The following is a 21,714-nucleotide window of genomic DNA, read 5'->3' on the forward strand; positions in this document are numbered from 1 at the left end:
TGTGCCACAGAGATAACAAATTTTCTTGGCATCTGTGTCTTTGACTATGGCTGCCCTAAGACTTTTTCTCATTCACAGACAATTGTTGTCTTGTTTTAATCCTCTTTAAAAGGTGGCCTTTATAATCAGCTATAGGACTCTGGCAGGCACTCTTGAATGTAGGTTGCTGATAACTTTAAAGAATATAGAAAGAACTTGCAGGACTCTCATAGAGGGCTGAAGTGTTCATGAATATCAAGCAGAACAGGAGTTAACTGCATGGACTGAACTAATTAAGAAGACTAAAATAATCCTTTTGTGACTTTTTGCTTAAAACATTGCTGATCCTTTGTTTTTCAGTCAAGAAAACTTTCTTTTGAGCTATTTACAGCTTTTAAAAATAAGTACTCCTGTAAACAAAATTTGGAGCCTATTTCTCTCCACCTGATTTCTCTAGAATTTGGAAACTATTTGTGAGTATTCTTAACTTTTGGCAATACAGTTATTTGCATAAATACAATAGTAATCTGTTTTCTTTTGCAAAAGGGCACAATTGGAGAAACTGGTTATTTTACCAAGGGTTTGACTGGAAAGGCATGCTCTACTTTAAGGAATCAAATTTGACTTATAGAGCCAATAAAAACCCCTTGGGAAAACTGGCCTCATACCTTGTCTACACAGTCCCTGTACAGTGTTCCTGATCCATGGGGAGTAAAGAATGTCACTTTCTGAAAGGCCTAGGAGCCCTAGGTTATCATGGGACCTCAAGAGGAGAAAAATTTACCCAACTCATCCCAGTATTTGACGGCAGAAACCCATGGCTGGGCTCAAGGCATTTAAGAAGTCTTATCTGAGATTCCTTATGGAATGAAGTTTCAACAAAGCCAATTTTAAAAGGAGCTTATATGGCAAATAATTATTCTTGCTGTGCTTTATGCAAATAATCAGATCAAGTATGATAAGACCAAAGCTTATTTTGCAAACAAATTGGTCCTATCATGATTTGTTTTTAATAAAAATGAGGACTGGAGAGAGAAAAGTTATATTTCAAGAACATAACAGATTATAATCTAATAACTTGGTATTAGATTATATTCTCAGCAGTTGTTTTTGAGTTTTTATCTGCAATTTAGACTAATCCTGCTTATTCCCGTGAACCAACCAGTGATCTCTGGCCGCAGCTCAGAAGAAACAAGAGGAATAGGTAATGTAAAACTCTGGATAAATATTCTAATTCTAGGAATACATTGGAATTGGCTAGTAAGCCCATCCACTCAAGTCTTAGCAGGCATGACAATAGCCACCAGTTACCTGAGCATGTTGGCAGCCTCGGGATTTTTTGGAGTTGTCCTCACCCCCTTATTTCATTTTGACATTCTTCTAAATCTAATAAACTGATTTGTCTCCTCTTGCCTTCAGGCCATCAAGCTCCAGATGATCCTCAGTGAAAGATACCATCCTGTCAGTATTCAAGAGTCACCCTTCTACAAAGGACCCCTAGACTTCCCATCAATGAGACATGACAGAGGCAAAATCCCACCCCTGTCTCCCTCAGGCATGGCTGGATACTGTTTTCACCAACTCATGGAGCCATCCTACCCTGACAGCTAGCAAGAGGTGAAGACCCACAAAACAACCACCACCACCCCTCTATCAGCAGGAAGCAGTTACAGAAGACTGACATTTATCCATTTTCCCCAAGTAATTGAGGACTTGGACTCTTGAGGGGGAAAATGTTGTGGTAGGTAGGTAGTCAGACATGAGCAGGGCAAGAGAGTGCCCTCTGACCACCAGGAATGTCAGTCAACCATCAGGTGATAGTCAGGCAGTTGTTAAACTTCCTCTGTAACATAATAATTCATTGCAGCAGGTGCCAGGGAAAGGCAGTCCCCCAACAGACAGAAAAGCCTAAAACTGGTGATCAGCTTCCTGATAAGATGGCAGGAATTGGGCAAGTGGGCTCAAGCATATTAAGAGGCAAAATGGCAGGGATTAACTGGTATGTGACTTTGTAGGAACACTCAACTGGTAAGGGAAGAACAACTCAAGTGGGCATGCATACAACTTCAGTAATCACACTGTGAATATAGTGCCTACCAAGTGCTGGGAGGCCACCATGCATGTGGACAGCCCAGCCCAAGAGGAGAATCAGATGGAAAGAGACACAAGCCCCCCACTCCCTTGGAAACATGCCAATGTATAAAATCCCAAGTCAAAGGTCAAACAGTGCACTTGAGCCCTGGTGTGATTCCATCCTGCGCAGCTGTTCTCTGGAGCAGCATTCGTTTATCTCCGCCCGCCTTCTCTCCCACCTAAGTGTGTGCCGCCACCTGATGGGAGATTCGATGGACATGGACATGACCCCCTTGAGGCCCCAGAACTATCTTTTCGGTTGTGAACTAAAGGCCGACAAAGATGATCACTTTAAGGTGGATAATGATGAAAATGAGCACCAGTTATCTTTAAGAATGGTCAGTTTAGGGGCTGGTGCAAAGGATGAATTGCACATTGTTGAAGCAGAGGCAATGAATTACGAAGGCAGTCCAATAAAAGTAACACTGGCAACTTTGAAAATGTCTGTAGAGCCAACGGTTTCCCTTGGGGGCTTTGAAATAACACCACCAGTGGTCTTAAGGTTGAAGTGTGGTTCAGGGCCAGTGCATATTAGTGGACAGCACTTAGTAGCTGTGGAGGAAGATGAGGAGTCAGAAGATGAAGAGGAGGAGGATGTGAAACTCTTAAGTATATCCGGAAAGCAATCTGCCCTTTGAGATGGTAGCAAGGTTCCACAGAAAAAAGTAAAACTTGCTGCTGATGAAGATGATAATGATGATGATGATGATGAAGATGATGATGATGATGAAGATGATGAGGAGGAGGAAGCTGAAGAAAAAGCACCAGTGAAGAAATCTATATGAGATACTCCAGCCAAAAATGCACAAAAGTCAAATCAGAATGGAAAAGACTCAAAACCATCATCAACACCAAGATCAAAAGGACAAGAATCCTTCAAAAAACAGGAAAGGACTCCTAAAACACCAAAAGGACCTAGTTCTTAGAAGACATTAAAGCAAAAATGTAAGCAAGTATAGAAAAAGTTGGTTGTCTTCCCAAAGTGTAAGCTAAGTTCATCATTATGTGAAGAATTGCTTCCGGATGACTGACCAAGAGGCTATTCAAGATCTCTGGCAGTGGAGGAAGTCTCTTTAAGAAAATAGTTTAAACAATTTGTTAAAAATTTTCCGTCTTATTTCATTTCTGTAACAGTTGATATCTGGCTGTCCTTTTTATAATGCAGAGTGAGAACTTTCCCTACCATGTTTGATAAATGTTGTCCAGGTTCCATTGCCAAGAATGTGTTGTCCAAAATGCCTGTTTAGTTTTTAAAGATGGAACTCCACCCTTTGCTTGGTTTTAAGTATGTATGGAATGTTATGATAGGACATAGTAGTAGCAGTGGTCAGACATGGAAATGGTGGGGAGACAAAAATATACATGTGAAATAAAACTCAGTATTTTAATAAAGCAAAAAAAAAAAAACCAAACAAGAAACAGTGCACTTGATCTCTCAAGTTGCCTTGCTTGGCCCTCTTCCAAGTGTACTTTACCTCCTTTCATTCATGCTGTTAACTTTTTAGTAAACTTTCACTCCTGCTCTAAAACTTGCTTTAGTCTCTCATTCTGCCTTATGCTTCTTGGTCGAATTCTTCTGAGGAGCTAAGAATTGAGGTTGCTGCAGACCTGTATGAATTTGCCACCACTAAGAAGGCCAGCCCCCACCTGTAGGCTCAGCCCATGTTTCTGGAATGAATTCTATATATAGGCTGGGGAGTTTTTAAAAGTTTAGTCCAATAATCTAAGACTCTCTGTCTCTTGGATCCTTTATCCATCATCCCAATCCCATGATGAACACTTGTGTGGATCCCTGGCTGCTTACTTGCAGTGGCCCTCTTTTTCAGATATTATGATTTGTTTGCTGAGCTGGATTGTGTTTATTCACAACAGGCCCTAGCCTACTGTGTGTCATAATCAAATATTAATCATAATTCTTACAATCAAGTGATCAAATTCTAGAATCAAAGGAGAAAACAGCTGTGTAAACTAATAACATATATAAAGCTGGATGTAACAATAAGCCCATACTGGAAGTATAGATGAAGAACATATAAAAAAAAAAGGAATCTGTCTTGAAGAGTAGAGGATGACTTCACAGAGGGATTGGCATGGAAGGAAAGAGAAGACAATTCTAGATAGTTGGAGCAGCAACTCATCTGAAGACATAAAATTGTTAGAAAATGGTATGTTTAGGAGCACAGAGGAGTTGGTATGAGTGAAGTCTATAGGGTATCAAAGCCAGGTTAAGGAATAAACCAGCTGGCAGCTTCCAGGGACCAAGGGGCGCTGAAATGACCCAGCAACTAGAAAAAAGTGGAGAAATTGTACTTTGTGAGCTGTCACTTAGGAAAGACACTAGACGTCGTGGACACATGAGAACAGAAATACCCAGAAGAATAGAGAAGGAACAGAGGGCTGCTGACAGCAGTTCTTCACCTTTCCTCCAAGATGGGCTCAATTTCTCCTCCAAGTAATTGACAACAATATTGGTTGAAAGATGCACCAAATGTTGAGTGCATATGTAAATGTGTCCACCTAGCCCTCAGCTACATAACAGAGAGTACCAAAAAATTACACTGAAATGTTAATAAAAGTTCCAGGTCCTGGCCTCAAGTATTTTATGTGTATTAAGTCATTCAATCCTTATCCTATGAGGTAGATATTATCACTTCCATATTACAGATGAAGAATCTGAAGCACAGAGAGGTCAAATAACTTTACAAAGTTCACACAACAAGTATGAAGCCATGATTTACCTCTAGAGTAGCTACCTCTAGAGTCTCCATACTTAACCATCACATTGAGTTTTCACTTTATCTTCTGGGCAGTGGAGAGCTGGTAAGGTTTTTTAAGCAAAAGAGCAATAATTTGTGTGTGAACATCACTCTGAAAGATTGAGAATTTGAGAAGATAGAATAGAGTTGGGAGAGGCTGGACATGAAACACGAGTAAGAGGCCACTGAGCCAGTCACAGCAGGAGACCATGGGGGCCTGAGCTGAGGCAGGGGAATGAGTTTGCAGAGGAAGGGAAATGGAAGAGGTGTCAGAGAGATCAAACCACTGAGCAGTGGTAACTAGTGAGGAGTGACAGAGATGGAAAAATCAAAAGCTTTGATGATTGGGATAAATGAAAGAATAGTGGTTCCAAGGGAAAATATTTGTTTCTGGACAACCTGAGCTTGAGGTTTCAAGTTCCACCAGTTAAAGGAACCCAAGTTAGCTAGTAAAACAGAGACATAAAGCTCTGTGGAAAGTCTGGAGTTAGAGGCACGGATCTGGGAGACCTTGTGTAACAGACAACGCTGAAAGTTGAGGTAAGGAGGGAAGCCCAGGGAAGCAGATAAAGGTATCAGATGAGACCCCAAAGATGGCCAGCATTTAAGCCCAGGTAGAAGAAACAGGGAAAAAAACTGAGTAGTGATTTGAAAGGCAGTAGAAGAGGTAGGAGAAAGTAGAGTTTTGTAAAGCAAGGGAGGAGAAAGTTCTGGAAAAGAGAAAAAGAGCAACAGTGTAAATTTGGCAGGAGGAGCGGATCAGATGAGCTAATAAAGGGTCTCTGAGAAGGCCATGGTGACTTTCTAAGAAACCTACAACTGGGTTCCTCCCTATATCTATACCTCCAACTCCTCTCCACCTACGGCCCAATTCTGGGGGCCAGGACTAATCTCATGGCACCAGCCCTTCCAGCCTTGACTTTCAAAGCCACAGTTAACCACTCCATACGAGCTGTGATGTTACTCCTCTGTCCTTCACGATGATGAAGATATTGGAACATATTTCCTTAGGCTAGAGATGAACCCAAGAAGACTATCCCGTGGTCACTACCTTTGTGTTTTGATCCACAATTTTCTTCATATTTTTCAACAGATGATTATTTGGACCACCTTCTTTCTCATTCACGTACACTATCCTATCCAGGTCTGGAAAGTTCCGGTTCAGATCTATTCCCTGGGCATTGCTTCGACCCACAAACCAGTCTTTGAGTTCACCAGGCTAAAAAAAAAAAAGTCAAAGAGAAAAAATCATCAGTTGCTTATTATTATTGTCACTTTCTATTTAAGGTCTCTATCAATGCTCTTTAAAATAACTATTAAGATTATTTATTTCAACAATGCCCTCCCATATCAGCATTTTTACTACTTTACTTATATAAACATGAAGATATCAAATTTAAAGTACAGTGATGGGCCGCATCATGACATTTCTTACCACGACTGACAGACTATACAACAGTGATCCCATAAGATTATAATGGAGGTGAAAAATTCCTATTGCCTAGTGACATTTTGATGATCGTGACCCTGTGTAGGCCTAGTCTGATATGCGTGTTTGTATCTTAGTTTCTTTTTTTTTTTTCCTAAGAGACAGGGTCTCACTCTGTTGCCCAGGCTTGGGTGCAATGGCACAATCACAGCTAACCGTAACCTCAAACTCCTGGGTTCAAGTGATCCTCCTTCCTTGGCCTCCCAAAGCACTGGGACTACAGGTGTGCACAACCATGCTAGGCTAAGTTTTTATTTTTTATTTTTGCTAAAGACAGGGTCTCACTATGTTGCTCAGGATGGTCTCAAACTCCTGGCCTTAAGCAATCCTCTCCTCTGGGCCTCCCAAAGCACTGGTATTACAGATAGAAACCACTGCACACAGCCTGTGTCTCATTTTTAACAAAACAGTTGAAAAACTAAGAAACCCTTAAAAGTTTTTAAAATAGAAAAAAAGCTTGTAGAACAAGGATATAAAGACAAAAGATTTTTGGACGGCTCTACAATGTATTGTGTGTTTCAAGCTAAGTGTTATTACAAAGAGTCCAAAAGGTTTTTAAAGTTTAAAAGTTTATAAAGTAAAAAAGTTACAGTAAGGTGACCAGGTGCGGTGGCTCACGGCTGTAATATCAGCACTTTGGGAGGCCAAGGCGGGTGGATCACGAGGTCAGGAGATCAAGACCATCCTGGCCAACATGGTGAAACCCCGTCTCTACTAAAAATACAATGCTGAGGCAGGAGAATAGCTTGAACCAGGAAGTCGGAGGGCGCAGTGAGCCGAGATCATGCCATTGCACTCCAACCTGGTGACAGAGTGAGACTCCATCTCAAAACAAACAAACAAAAAAAAAAAAGTTACAGTAAGATAAGTTTAATTTATCATTGAAGGAAGAAAAATATTTTTTATAAATTTAGTGTAGCCTGAGTGTACAGTGTTTATAAATTCTATAGTAGTGTACAGTGGTGCCCTAGGCCTTCACATTCACTCACCACTCACTCACTGACTCACCCAGAGCAACTTCCAGCTCCATTTATGGTAAGAGCCCTATCCAAGGGTACTGTTTTTATATTTTATGCCGTATTTTCACTGTACCTTTTCTATGTTTAGATATACAAATAGTTACTAGTATGTTGCGGTTGTCTACAGTATTCAGTACAGTAACATGCTGTACAGACTTGTAGCCTAGGAACCGTGGGCTATATCACATAGCCTAGGTGTGTAGTAGGCTACACCATGCAGGTTTATGTAGGTGCACTCTAGAATGTTCACAAAACAACAAAATCACCTAACATTGCATTTCTCAGAACACTTCCCCATTATTGAGAGATGCATCACTGTACTTGTTATAGGTATTTTGAAAATATGTTCGATGAATAATATTTTAAATGTTAAAAATAATAAAGAGATATTTATCATCAAATTTCACAATATATATTCACTAGTTATAAATGACCTATTTCAAAGCACATCATTCTATAATTAGATTTAAGTAAAATATTCATTGCCTCTGTAAATCACAGCAACCTATTTTTTAAATATTTAGAAGAATAAATAACTAAAGATTAGCAGCTTAAAATGAATTTAACATGCATTATGGACTAATAACATGTCTCCCTCTTATAGTCTTCATGGAAAAATATGAGCTTAGAACAAAATTCTAGGGCTTTATGGTTTGAGGAATTTCTCTCCAGTTTAAACCCTTCATTTATCTAATGGTACAATCTGGAAAATTATTCCAAGATATTTGTTTTATTTTATAATGTGAATTTTCTTGTTTTACTGTTAAATTATATCACATGATATAGACATATTTCCACATTTTTTAAGTCATGGAAGCTTAGATATCTTAGACTGCGAGGAATAAAAATCTATAAGACAGAAAATAGCAATGATAATCTGTTGCCTATATGTCTAAAACTTCTGAATATTACCTTAAAATTTTAAATAATTTAATTTTATATATTACTAGAATTTTTCTCTCATAAAACTTTAGAAATCGTATCAATTTTATATCTATTTACAGAAATTCGCTGAGTTTCTTACAATGTCAAACTATGTCATTGGATCTTTTTAACTGTAGATAAACATACTAAATATTAACTTGAATGTGTTCTCATGTTCCCATAGACTAAGAAAATTATTTTAAACTGTAGAAAGCAGCATATATAATGTTCCCCACCCCTGTCCAATAAAATAGGAACAAACACCATATATCTTCTCTTAAAAAGGTATTACTTTCCAGCTCATCTAACAGCTAAGATATATTAAATTATTTTTAGTTAAGAGGTAGGGTTTTCGCTTGTTTGTTTTTTAACTTTACTGAGCATATGTAAAAACCAAGTAAACATCAGTAAAACATTATTCTGGCCAAAAGTATTTCTTCCTTAAATTCAGTAGAGGGCGCTGTGACACTAGCTCACCCACATACACCCATGGCGTTACTCTTCAACAAACAGCAGTATTTTTCATATTTGTAGATTTTTAAAAGAAAACTTAGCTAGTCAAAAAAGTGTAATAATAATTTATTGAAAAACATAAAACAGAACACTATTTGAACATTAACTTCTTAACACAATTTCTGATTTGCAGTCTTTACTGGAAAAATTCGCCCATCACCCCTTTCATTCTTAGCTGTTTTCTTACCAGTGAGTTGAATAATGAATGCATCACTTATGCCCTCCACTGCACCATCTTTAAGCTTTGTGCGAGGGCATAATTTTTAGATAAACATGTATGTACAAACATACAGAAAATGAAGAAAGCACGCCTGATCTGAGCTGCCTGGCACTCACCTGAGACGCTGCCTTCTCAAAGCCATCTGGGTTCAGGGAAGGCATGATATGAATGCGGGTACTGTGGATCAGGTTGACAATTGTCTCGTTCCCCTTCTGGTATTCATTGCATAGGTACTGTGCCAAGAAAATGAGCAGTTCCCGTCCAACAGCCTCATTCCCATGCATATTCCCAATGTATTTAAATTCAGGCTCACCTGAAAGATTAACAATAGATAGTTTGGAGATGTTTTCTATGACATACAGTGCCAAATACATTGTATACCTACAAATGTATTATGAATATCAGATAGTTTTTTTCCTCCAGCAACGATGCCTTTAAAAAAAAAATCTACCTTAGACATTAAAATACCCCTTCTATCCTTCTATTCCTCTCCTCCCAGCTACCCACCTGTTAATGGACTGAATTGTATTCACCCAAAATTAATATGTTGAAGGTCTAACATCCAATGTGACTGTATTAAGGAGGTAATTAGGGTTAAATTAAGTTATAAGGGTGGAGCTCTAATCCAATAGGACTGTCATCTTTATAAAAAGAGGAAGAGACACCAGAGCCCTCTTTCTCTCCTCTGCACAGAGGAAAGACCATATGAGAGCACAGTGAGAAGGCTGCCGCCTGCAAGCCGGGAAGAGAGGCCTCACCAGAAACCAACCCTGCTGCCACCTTGGTCTTGAACTTCTAGCCTACAGGACGGTGAGAAAATAAATTTCTGTTGTTTAAGCCAGCCAGTCTGTGGATATTTTGCTATGGCAGTCTGACAAGACTAATATACCATCTCACCCACAATAACTAATAATAATAATACACTATGTGCCTCCTATTAAACAATATGCTTTGCATGTTTTCTCATTTAATCCTGACCAAACACTTAAGCAGACTTAAGACTGCTTAAGAAGACTGTCTCCATAGTTATATGGCCTGTGAAGCCAGGATTCAAATGCTAGTCTTTTGGTTTACTTAAAAGTCTATGTTTTTGTTTTTTTGTTTTTATTCCTAAATCATAGTGATTAAGAGGAGCCAGACTGCATGGGTGCAAATCCTAGTACCAATTCTTACTGTCTGGGATTGGGCAAGTTACTTCAGTTCTCTGTGGCTTTGTTTTTCCATCTAAAAATTAGAGATAACAATAGATTCTAGCCCAAACGGAAGGTTATTATCAGAACTAAATAAAACAATGAATGTAAATGCTTAGAACAGTGCCTGGCAAATAGCAAGTGCTATGTGTTTCCTATAATTATCTTTAATATTATTATTACAACACATTATCTTGTCATTGTGAAGTTCCTTGCCATACATAATCTAATTTTCTCTTCACAACAGCCCACTAAAATGTGTAAGGGATATATTTCTATTATCCTCATGGTATAAATCAGCCCAAAGAGGATATATTTTGCTGAAGGGCTCAGAATACTAACAAAAGTCACCGTTGCCAGTTTGAGAGACTCTCCATTGCATTTTAGGAGGAGTAATAAAATTGCAGAACATAGCAGCAAAGTGATCTCAATTAATCCTGTTGTTCTGCTCATTTCTGCTTCATCCATCCCACGGGCCCAATTTCTGCAATGGAAAGGATTCTCCCTTCTACAAAATCGCTAAGGCTGTTGGTTCTTGGTATAAGAAGTTGGAATCATTTTTCTCCTGGAAATATGTTAACTAAACATTCTTTGCATGAGATTCCTGAGTGTCTGATTTAAGTGACTATTCACCCCAGAAAACTACATCCTTGTGGTGACCTCTCAGCCTGAGCTTCCGCTAATCTTAATCTAAGGATCAGGTGGGAGCAGAATCAGGGCTATTTATACCCCCCTCAGTTTTTACTTTGAGGGAGAGTCTCTAATAAAATTAGTCCCCCCTAGGGACTTGCCCAGAAAGTAAGAGAAGAGATGAGGATGTGTGAGATGTTTTCCTGGCTTCTGATTTCAAAGGTAATAATAACCTTCTTCCTTTCTGTAAACTTACGCAGTTTATACCTTCATTTATGCGATGTATTCATTTGACTGAGGCACAGGAGAAACTGCAGCAGCCCATTAGAGAGAGAGAGAGCAAGTAGCCAGAGGAATATTAGAAGCCGGCTTCACAAGGTTTTTTTGAAAAAGTTGCACTAAGGAGGCATTTTGGTCCTGCTCCCTTCCCCAAAACAACTTTGAGGCTTCACGTCACTCAATAAAGCTTGGCCCACAACCCCTAATTACACTGAAAATTTTTATAAATTCTCTGTATTTAAATCTTTTTTTTAATCAATTAAAGAAGAAACAACAAACCCATAGTTACTAAGCCACATTTGCCCCCAGATGTCTGGTTTAGCTAGCACAGTATATTTGTGTTCGAATGTGAATGCTTTGGGATAGAGCATGCTCCCTCTAGTTCTGCCACAGGCTGCGCCATTCCCTACTGCTGCTTTACTCATTTATGTTTGTAACTCCTGATTTTCAGACTCAGAAATGTGTGACATGGTTTCTTTTCAAATCTGCAGATTTCTCTCAGCAAAAACCTCCCCCAATATATCTATGTATTTGTGAGGAGGTAGTAACGATAATGACAATAACAATGCTTTAGGTTGACATGAAGACAGGACAACAAAGATCATTATATTGAAGATATTAATGTATGGAAATAAAATGCAAGACACAGATGACAGCAAAAGAAAAGGCAAGTGTATCTCTAACCCCGTCTGTCCTCAGGAATAAATTAGATCACTATATAATCTTATCACTGGAATACAGAAGAGCTAGGTTCCTTTACGCCAACTGACACGACTTGTGAGATGGGGAAGAGCCGCATTGTTTAAAGACAGCATTTGCTGGACATACGTGCAAATCCCAGGGTCAGACACTACATGGGATCCAAAAGCAAATATGTCAGCATTCCTAAACTGAAGGAATGTAGAGTCTGGAGGAAGACTCAGACATGCAATGGACAGTGTTCAGGAGTGAGGCAACGGTGAAGGAATGTTGGATATGTAACTAAACTGCTTTGAGGTTCCAAACCGGAATGTTCCTCCCACCCCTCTGGCATCTCTCCAGCTCTTTTCCCTCCCAAAGCCAAGGCTTTCTTGTTAAAACACAACCCTCCTCAGGTCACCTCCACCTAAGAACCCATCAGTAACTTCCCCTTTGCTTTCATGATAAAGACCGAAATTCTTTACAAGATCTTGAACCTCCGCGTGGTTTGGCGTGGTGCCTCTCGCCTCCTGAGGCACCGGCCTTTCCCTCCTGTGTTTCAGCCGTCCTTCTTTCAGCCACGGGACTCATGCCTATAATGCTCTCTGCTTCACATATTCACACATTTTATCTGCAAAGCCTTCTAAGTATGGCTAAATACGGCTTCCTTGGAGTATCTTTAGTCTAGGTCCAGTTCCTTTGTTATTTTTCTTTTCTCTTTTCTTTTCTTTTCTTTTTTTTTTTTTTTTTTTTTTTTTTTTTTTGAGGCAGAGACTCACTCTGTCACCCAGGCTAGAGTGCAGTGGCACAATCATGGCTCACTGCAGCCTCGAACCCCCGGGCTCAAGTGATCCTCCCACATCAGCCTCCGGAGTAGCTAGGACTATGGGTGTGCACCACCATGCCCAACTAATTGTTTTGTAGAGATGAGGTTTTGTCATGTTGCCCAGGCTGGGTTTGTTATTTTTAATACCTCAGTTTGAAAATATACATTCATCAATGTAGTTATTTGATTAACCCCTCTCTCGCCCAGACTGTAAGGTCTATTAGTCCTGGGATGGGATCTATTTCAGCTCAGTAGTGTGTCACCCGTGCCCCCACCTAGAGTCTGGAACGTAGTAGGGATTTGCATTCTTGTGAGAATGAGGAAAGAATAAATTCTGAGCTTAAATATCAGTTCAATAAATTTGTGAATGAATGAGTAAATGAATGGTCTTGCTTTTCAATCCCATCCTTGCAGCGGCGAGGCTGACAGTAGACCTGGCCCTTGAGACAGAGGTGCAGCTGCAGATGCTTGAAAACCCTCTGGAACAGTGAAGGGAATAAAGGAGTAACTGAAGGAGGCTTGAGGCAGCTTCAAGGAGGCTGCACCCCGGATGGCATATCAGGAGGCCTCAGTGGCTCGTTGCTCTAGCCAACATCCCCTGGTAGGAATGGAAACTCTTCTTTGGGAATGAAGGAAGCAGTATTGTGAACAGCTGATTTCCCATCAAGAAGATTAATCTCCATGGTCACCACAAAACGTCTCCAGGCGAGCAGCTCCCCAAGGCTATTTTTGTTGTAAAGTCTAAACAACAGATTCTGAAGAAATTTTGCTTTCAGAATCCTTAATACAGAAATAGCAATAAAATTGAAGACTTTCGATTTTGAATGGCCCTCTCTGAGTCAACACATTCTTTACCTTAGACTTTTTTTAAGCAAAGCAGTGAGTTTTTCATCATCAATTTTCTTTTCTGTGTAAATGGATGACGTTTGCCTTCCTGTTTATAGTGTATACATGGAAGAACAAACTACAGGTTTAACACGTTGCAGCTGCCAGGTACGTGGATCCGGCTGGTAATGTACACGTCCCTGTGAGTTAACTCATCTTTCTCCTAGCAACGGGGTAGGGGAGCGGAGAAGACGGGGAGAAGCACTACCCTCAGGACATTGGGGATGGTAGTTTTTACATTCATCTTATTTTCTTCATTAATTCATTTTCCTTTTTACACAGTAATCCTGAGTTCCTGAAGTTGCAATTGAGGAATCATCATATTTGCACAGGTTGCAGTTCATAGGCTCAGCAAGCACCTTTTCCCCATTGTGTCAGTTTTCCCACAATTTCATGTAACCATCCAGCATTCCAGTTACTTCACATGGCACACAATCATCAATCGAGCCATTATTAAAAGACGATCAACTCACAAACCAAATCTAGCCTGGCTAGGCCGAGTTTCTATCTTTTTCCATCTGTATCACAGAACAATTAATGTACCTGGTTGGATTTGCATTGTTGTCACAATAAGATAAGAATAAATTCTAAGCTTTAAAAATATCCACAGTTTTAATTAAGGCAGAAATAGTTGCATAAATTTCCAAACCAGAGCAGGCAGATGATTTTAAGTCCAGACTTGTAACTCTTAATTTGCCCCAATTTGTATTAATATGATTTGAAATAACTAAATCAGTAAAAAGGCAGCTTTAAAGAAGTGTCTTGCCTCAACAATAAAATGTTACTCTTTTACACCCCAGAAACTATATCCATGTGGGTGAAATTTGAAGCTGGAGGCAAGTTAGCAATTTTCCCAAATGGTAAAAGGAATTTACGCCTTAAAGTGACCAGAAAGCCACTGAAACAGAAGACCACAGGTCAGTAGGGTGAGCATGAAATAAATGATCAAATACACAGACAAAAGTAAAAAATAATATTGTCTTCCATTCCTACGAAAATAAAATTTACTTTCACTATGTTATTTGACCCCATGATCAGTCTGTCTACCTATCTAATGTTTTCTTCTCCTTTTGGAAATAACAGACAGGCTGATCACCAGGCACAGTCATTGAACAGATAATCTGAAGACCCCTTTCAAATCTTAGAGCCAATTATTCAACGGCCTTTCTACAGGAAGGAAACAGCAGAGGGAAAATACCCAATGGGAAATGAAATAACAAATGTGAATGTGGGTTGTAAATTGTGAAATTTACGTAAGAAGTGGAGCATCATTATTTAGAGGGAAAAAAAGTAGGTTAAGGGTATTTTAAGAAAGAAGCTGATTATAGTAACAGAATTCTCCATCTTTTACCCTGAAAATAGAGAAGAAACTCACTCTGGGATGAATCTATTCTTCCTCCAACAACAAATTTTTGCCAAAATATAGGTCCACTAATTCATTTGGAAGTTACATATTTAACTCACTGATTACATAATTCTTGGAGCTGGTGACAATTTCAAAATATGTGTTCCTGGTACATGTAATAAACTGAACATAATGCTGAATAACGATAGTGTAATTTCCACAGGTAAAACCCCATTTTTCAAAGATATCATGATAAAATGTACACAAAAGCAGTGATTTTGAAAAATAGACAAACAAATGGCTATATAAGCCTCACAATCACTGCACTGATTTGATTTACAAACTGCTATGCAACCAAGTTGGAAACATCTTTGGAACAGATGGGCCATTTCATCAATGATCCTCCCTCAGTGATAAACCCGGGGTTAAACCATTAGTGCTACTAATTGTTTCCCCTTGTTTGACATTCTAACCTATTATAGCCCATAAATCATTCTTGCAGAAACTGGATCCTAGAAGTTTCCTAGACCTGGTCAATAAGAACATCATTAATTGGCTCATGTTTTAGCACATTTTAGCAGCCTAAAAATGCTGGGCATATTCCTAAAGGAAATGCAACTCTCCAGGGGTCCAGTAAACAACACGAGGGGGTAGTATGGTTATAAAAACAGATTACTCCTTTACAAAAGAAACAAGGAAAAAGTAAAGAAAGAAGGGGGAAAACGAAACCAAGAAAAGGCAAAAGAACAAAAAATGGTTGCAAAAGAAATGACAGAGTATAGAAGCATTATATTCTCTCTTGCTTCTTCCTTCCTTCAGAGTGAAATTTAGAAAACAACCAAATCAACATGATATCTTAAAAGTTAAATCTCGGCCGGGCGTGGTGGCTCAACCCTGTAATCCCAGCACTTTGGGAGGCCGAGACGGGCGGATCACGAGGTCAGGAGATCAAGACCATCCTGGCTAACACAGTGAAACCCCGTCTCTACTACAAAAATACAAAAAAAACTAGCTGGGCGAGGTGGCGGGCGCCTGTAGTCCCAGCTACTCGGGAGGCTGAGGCGGGAGAATGGCGCGAACCCGGGAGGCGGAGCTTGCAGTGAGCCGAGATTGCGCCACTGCACTCCAGCCTGGGTGACAGAGCGAGACTCTGTGTCAAGAAAAAAAAAAAAAAGTTAAATCTCATTTCATCTGGTTTTTAATGGGCAGTCAAGATGGACTATATTACAGAATTATTCTGCAGAGACATATTACAGAATCTTTTTGTAATATTAATTATGCATTTGCTATTAATATAATTTTAAAGTTATCTTACATATGACATCTAAAATATTCCTACTAAGATTCTAATTGAAGAGAGGTGAGCAAAAGAACAGAAGCTTCACAAGTTTATAAAATAATGTCAGAGTTACAATATTAGCAGCAATGCCTTAACTTTCTGAAATGAAAGTATTTGATGCCTTTACAAAAGAAAGCTACAAACTTTTTACAAATACTCCATATACAGTGGTGTGCTGATAAATGTCTCACACTCAGCTCTAATTTGTAGCATTGCCTATTTCCATGGTGTAAATACTCCCACCCTGGCCAATTTGAAGTTACCAACTTGGCTCACAAATTTCCTGAAAATTAAAAAAGGCTCCCATATGCCAGTAAAAGCCTACTCCAGCCCACCACTGCATGTGGAAAGCAATTATTTGGGACAGATGGCTTTTGGTTTCTCCAAAGATTCTCCAAAAGGGGAAACTGAGGTCTAAGAAATCTGAAGAATTTTGAAACACATTATAAGAAATATAATGAAGCTACAGCCTGGAACAGTGGCTCACGCCTGTAATCCCAGTACTTTGGGAGGCCGTGGTGGGTGGATCATAAGGTCAGGAGTTCAAGACCAGCATGGTCAAGATGGTGAAACCCTGTCTCTACTAAAAATACAAAGATTAGCCAGGCATGGTGGTGGGTGCCTGTAATCCCAGCTACTCGGGAGGCTGAGGCAGAGAATTGCTTAAACCCGGGAGGTGGAGGTTGCAGTGAGCCGAGATCATGCCACTCCACTCCAGCCTGGGTAACAGAGCAACACTCCGTCTCAAAAAAAAAAAATGAAAAAATAAAAACCTTTGACTTGTTTAAGAACATTGTTAAGTGAGCACAGAGAAGTTTTAATATACAAATCAGACGAGGTAGAGATTGTTTTAATGATTTAGTTTCATGATTTGAAATCTTTCTGTAGATATTAATGACCAAAAAGATCAGTAATTATTTTTTAAAGTGCTATAATAGTTATTGGCTACAGCAAATGCTTATCAAAATGCCTTTGCGCATTTATTTACTGAATAGGGTTTTTGGACCTTGAAGCATCTTTTAGAACTATTAGCTTCTAGTTATCTTAGATAACTCTCTTAAAAGATTCTGCTGTCTTTCACTAATATTCTTATCAAATAAAATAAGATAAATTGGGAAGATAAATTTGCTTAAGAAGTTAAGCACAAAACAGAGGTAAATGAAGTGACCCTAGTGGCAATGGAAAGAAAACAGGAATGTACCTGGCTTGTGGCAGCGACTATGATTCAAGTGAATCGATTTAGCTGATTCTCTCATTAATGTATTTTATTGTGCTTTGTATATCTACTTTGGAAAATAATTTCCATGAGAAGTTCATTTCATAGGTTGAGAAGAAAAGTTTAGGGGGCAGCATCAAGTTTCCAAAGATTGAAAGTTCTCCAAGTTTTCCAAGGTTCTTATGTGGGGAAGGATTTGGTTTGTTCTGCAAAACTCCAGACAAATCTACAGTCGTAGAAGTCATTAATTCCCACAGAAGCCAAAAGATACCTCAGAGACAAGCTGTGAAGGTTGGACTAGATAACCGCTTAAACATCCCCTGATTCTAGAGAAGCAGGAGCTATATCTTGCTTGACAAACGACTGGTATTCAAGTTTCTAAAACTCTCCTATACAAATCACGGTTGTCAATAAATGTCAGTGACAATTTTGATAGTTCTCTGGAACAAAGAGAAAACTGTAGATCATCATAGTGAACTAAGACATGATTACAAAAATTAATGGAAAAACACTAGTCCATTTCCGCAGTCATTGCTCTTTATGCCCATGAATGAATAGCTCATCCTTTCAAAGGTAAATACACAATGAGTAAAAGTAATGTCATCAGAACCTGTGTGGGTGGAGAATGTCAAACAGTTCTAGCAGACACAGATAAATGAAGGAGGAAAACGCCAATTTACTAACCCTCAGATACAGAGGTAGTAGCATTAACTACCTAAAACTAAATCAACAATATAAAAACTTATTTGAACAATCTCTTCCCAGGAGACCTTTGGAACATTTTACTATTCTCTCAAAAGGAAAATAATTCAAAAGTCAAATTAATTTGTCAAAACATCTTCAGGATGTTATTTTTTTCAACATCATCATGAAAGACTTGTGGTGTTGAACATGCACTGATTTCAGAAGGAGTAGGCCACACAATAGAATCTTTTGAAGGAGAATAAAGAAGCAAATGGGGCTCTCTGAATCATTCTGCATGCCTGAGCCTATGGAGAAATCCAGAAGCCATCTCTCCCAGATAATCACTCTCCATATGCAGTGGTGGGATGGAGTAGGCTTCTACTGGCTTATGAGAGTCTTTTTTAATTTTCAGGAAATTTGTGAGCCAAGTTAGAAGCTTCAGATTAACCAGGGTGGGAGTATTTACACCATGGAAATAGGCAATGCTACAAATCAGAGTTGATTGTAAAACATTTACCAGCACCACCACTATGTATGGGGTATTTGTATAAAATTTCTAGCTTACTTTTGTGAAGGCATCAACTACTCGCATTTCAAAAAGTGAGGGGATTTCTATAAATATTGAAACTCTGACATTATTTTTTATAAACTAGTGAAGGTGGAAATACCTTCTTTTCCTTTGCTCACCTCTCTTTCTTTAGTTAGGATCTTACCAGGAAAGCCAGATCTAGATGATGATGAGTCCCTTGTGGGAGGACTGGGCTACTCTGGGTCTCCCTCCAGGAGACCATTCCACAAGAAGACATTCATGAAGAATCTCCTTTTGTTCAAAGTTTGTAAAGAAAATTGAAACTGAGTGTGGTGGCTCATGCCTGTAATCTCAGCACTTTGGGAAACCAAGGTGAGAGGATCACTTGAGCCTAGGAGTTTGAGACCAACCTGGGGCAACATGGTGAAACCTTGTCTCTACAAAAAAATTTAAAAATTAGCTGGGCATAGTGGTGCATGCCTGTGGTTCCAGCTACTCAGCAGCCTGAGGTGGGAGGATCACTTGAGCCTGGGAGGTTGAGACTGTAGTGAGACATGATCATGCCACTGCAGTCAGCCTGGGTTACAGAGTGACAGGAAAGAAAGAGAGAAAGAGAGGGAAGGAAGGAAGGAAGGAAGGAAGGAAGGAAGGAAGGAAGGAAGGAAGGAAGGAAGGAAGGAAGGAAGGAAGGAAGGAAGGAAGGAAGGAAGGAAGGAAGGAAGGAAAGAAAGAAAATTGGCCAGGCGCGGTGGCTCATGCCTGTAATCCTAGCACTTTGGGAGGCCGAGGTGGGCAGATCACGAGGTCAGGCTGGTCTCCTTACTAACATGGTGAAACCCTGTGTCTACTAAAAATACAAAAAATTAGCCAGGTATGGTGGCACATGCTTGTAGTCCCAGCTACTCAGGAGGCTGAGGCAGGAGAACCACTTGAACCCAGGAGGTGGAGGTTGTGGTGAGCTGAGATGGCACCACTGCACTCCAGCCTGGGGGACAGAGTGAGACTCCATCAAAAAAAACAAAGAAAGAAAGAGAAGAAGAGAGGAAGAAGGAAGGAAGGAAGGAAGGAAGGAAGGAAGGAAGGAAGGAAGGAAGGAAGGAAGGAAGGAAGGAAGGGAGGGAGGGAGGGAGGGAGGGAGGGAGGGAGGGAGGGAGGGAGGGAGGGAGGGAGGGAGGGAGGGAAGGAAAAGAAAGAGGAAGGAAGGAAGGAAGGAAGGGAGGAAGGGAGGAAGGGAGGGAAGGAAGGGAAGGAAAAGAAAGAGGAAGGAAGGAAGGAAGGGAAGGAAGGGAAGGAAAAGAAAGAGGAAGGAAGGAAGGAAGGAAGGAAGGAAGGAAGGAAGGAAGGAAGGAAGGAAGGAAGGAAGAAAGGAAGTTGTGCTGACTGATAGCACTCTGGGTCAGAATCATTTGTGGAGCTTCTTAAACATACAGCTTTCTGAGCCCCATTCCCAAGGTCATACTTCAGGTTTGAGAAGGGGCCTGAGCAGCTGTATTCTGTACAGGGTCTAGAGGTGATTCTGATGCCAGGGCAGGATTGAGAAGGAATGATTTGGGAAGAAGGCACTGGGAAAATCTAGTAATTGGGAGGGATGCAAGGATGCCAGCAGACTGGTGGGAATTTCAACAGCTGAGGGCCATGAAGGTACGGGGTGTTGGGGGATGGCTCTTAACAATTTGTGGGTCATGGCCTTTTTTGAAAATTCAATTTAAACAAAACAATGAACGATCTTCCCCTACATTTGGGGAAAAAAAAAAAAAAAAACAAGAAACAAATCACAAAAATGTACAAAGATTTTACAAATTTAAGGAGCCTTATTCTAGACATTTATAAGTCAGAATCTGAAAACAGATATAAGAGCCACAATAAATATCAGCATATGCCTATACACAGGTTTCTTTTCTTTTTTATTAGTATATCATAGTTGTACATAAATATATAATTATACATACATGTGATATTTTGATACATGTATACAATATGCAATGATCGAATTTGGGTAACCAGGATATTCATCACCTCAAACATTTATCTTTTCTTTGTGCTGGAAACGTTGTAATTCTTCTCTTCTAGCTATTTTGAAATGCACAATAAATTATTAAAAATAATTTACCTACGGTAGTGTTGAATATTAGAACTTATTTCTTCTAGCTAACTGTGTTCATTGACTAACTTCTCCTCATTCCCACCTTCCCTTCCCAACCTCTAGTATCTATCATTCTGCTGTCTCCTTCTGTGAGATTCACTTTAGCTCTTGCATATATGTGAGAACATGCCATAGTTGTCTCTCTGAGCCTACACAGGCTTGTTTTCTGATCCCAGACAAACAGGGCACTTTTATATGCCCTTCCTTACTGCAAGAGGACCAAAGTGACATGGCAGCAATATAGTATTGTTTAAAAAAACAAAAACGGGAGCTGGGGGGTGGTACATGGCTTAGGGGAGACAAACTTAGGTTTCATTTCAGGACTAACATTGTATATTTAACCTTGAACAAATAACCTCTAGCCTCAGTTTCCTTTTCTGTAAACTGTCTTATTAAAACCTCTTCTGGGCTGGGCATGGTGGCTCACGCCTGTAATCCTAGCACTTTGGGAGAGGTCAGGAGTTCAAGACCAGCCTGACCAACATGGCGAAACCCCGTCTCTACTAAAAATTCAAAAATTGGCCAGGTGTGGTGGCATGTGCCTGTAATCCCAGCTACTCAGGAGGCTGAGGCAGAAGAATCACTTGAACCTGGGAGATGGAGTTTGCAGTGAGCAGAGATCGCACTACTGCACTCCAGCCTGGGTGACAGAGCGAGACTCCATATCAAGTAAATAAATAAATAAATAAATAAATAAATAAATAAATAAAAACCTCTTCTGTTGAGTTGTTGAGAGGATTATAGGTGAAATACACAGATGAGACATTCTGCATCATGCCCCACTAGTGGGTAGCTAATAAATGGAAATCATATCACCCATTATTGTTACTCATACTGATAACAATAATATAGATGATCTTCCCTGTTGGAGACTTAGAAACTTCCAACAGGAATATCAGGAGCCCCTGGGATCATTCAAAAAACTACAGAACCCAAA

General features: G+C 39.7%; 1 protein-coding gene and 1 pseudogene across 4 annotated transcripts in view; one reads left to right on the plus strand and one right to left on the minus strand.

Annotated features, from left to right (window-relative positions):
• The window catches only part of CPE (carboxypeptidase E), a 536,015-nt gene that overhangs the window by 441,818 nt on the left and 72,483 nt on the right, over window positions 1-21,714 (minus strand). For all 3 annotated transcript variants that reach the window (XM_050791822.1, XM_050791823.1, XM_050791824.1), the window contains exons 2-3: window positions 9,150-9,346; window positions 5,920-6,087 (exon numbers count right to left, since the gene is read on the minus strand). In XM_050791822.1, coding sequence (XP_050647779.1) covers window positions 5,920-6,087; window positions 9,150-9,346 — 365 coding nt within the window. The remainder of the gene's footprint in view (window positions 1-5,919; window positions 6,088-9,149; window positions 9,347-21,714) is intronic.
• On the plus strand, window positions 1,631-3,524 carry LOC126955361 (nucleophosmin-like; annotated as a pseudogene). Its single transcript, XR_007725908.1, has one exon. The product of XR_007725908.1 is annotated as a nucleophosmin-like (transcript).

This window comes from Macaca thibetana, chromosome 5, assembly GCF_024542745.1.
Source record: "Macaca thibetana thibetana isolate TM-01 chromosome 5, ASM2454274v1, whole genome shotgun sequence".
In the NCBI taxonomy this organism is placed as follows: Eukaryota; Metazoa; Chordata; class Mammalia; order Primates; family Cercopithecidae; genus Macaca; species Macaca thibetana.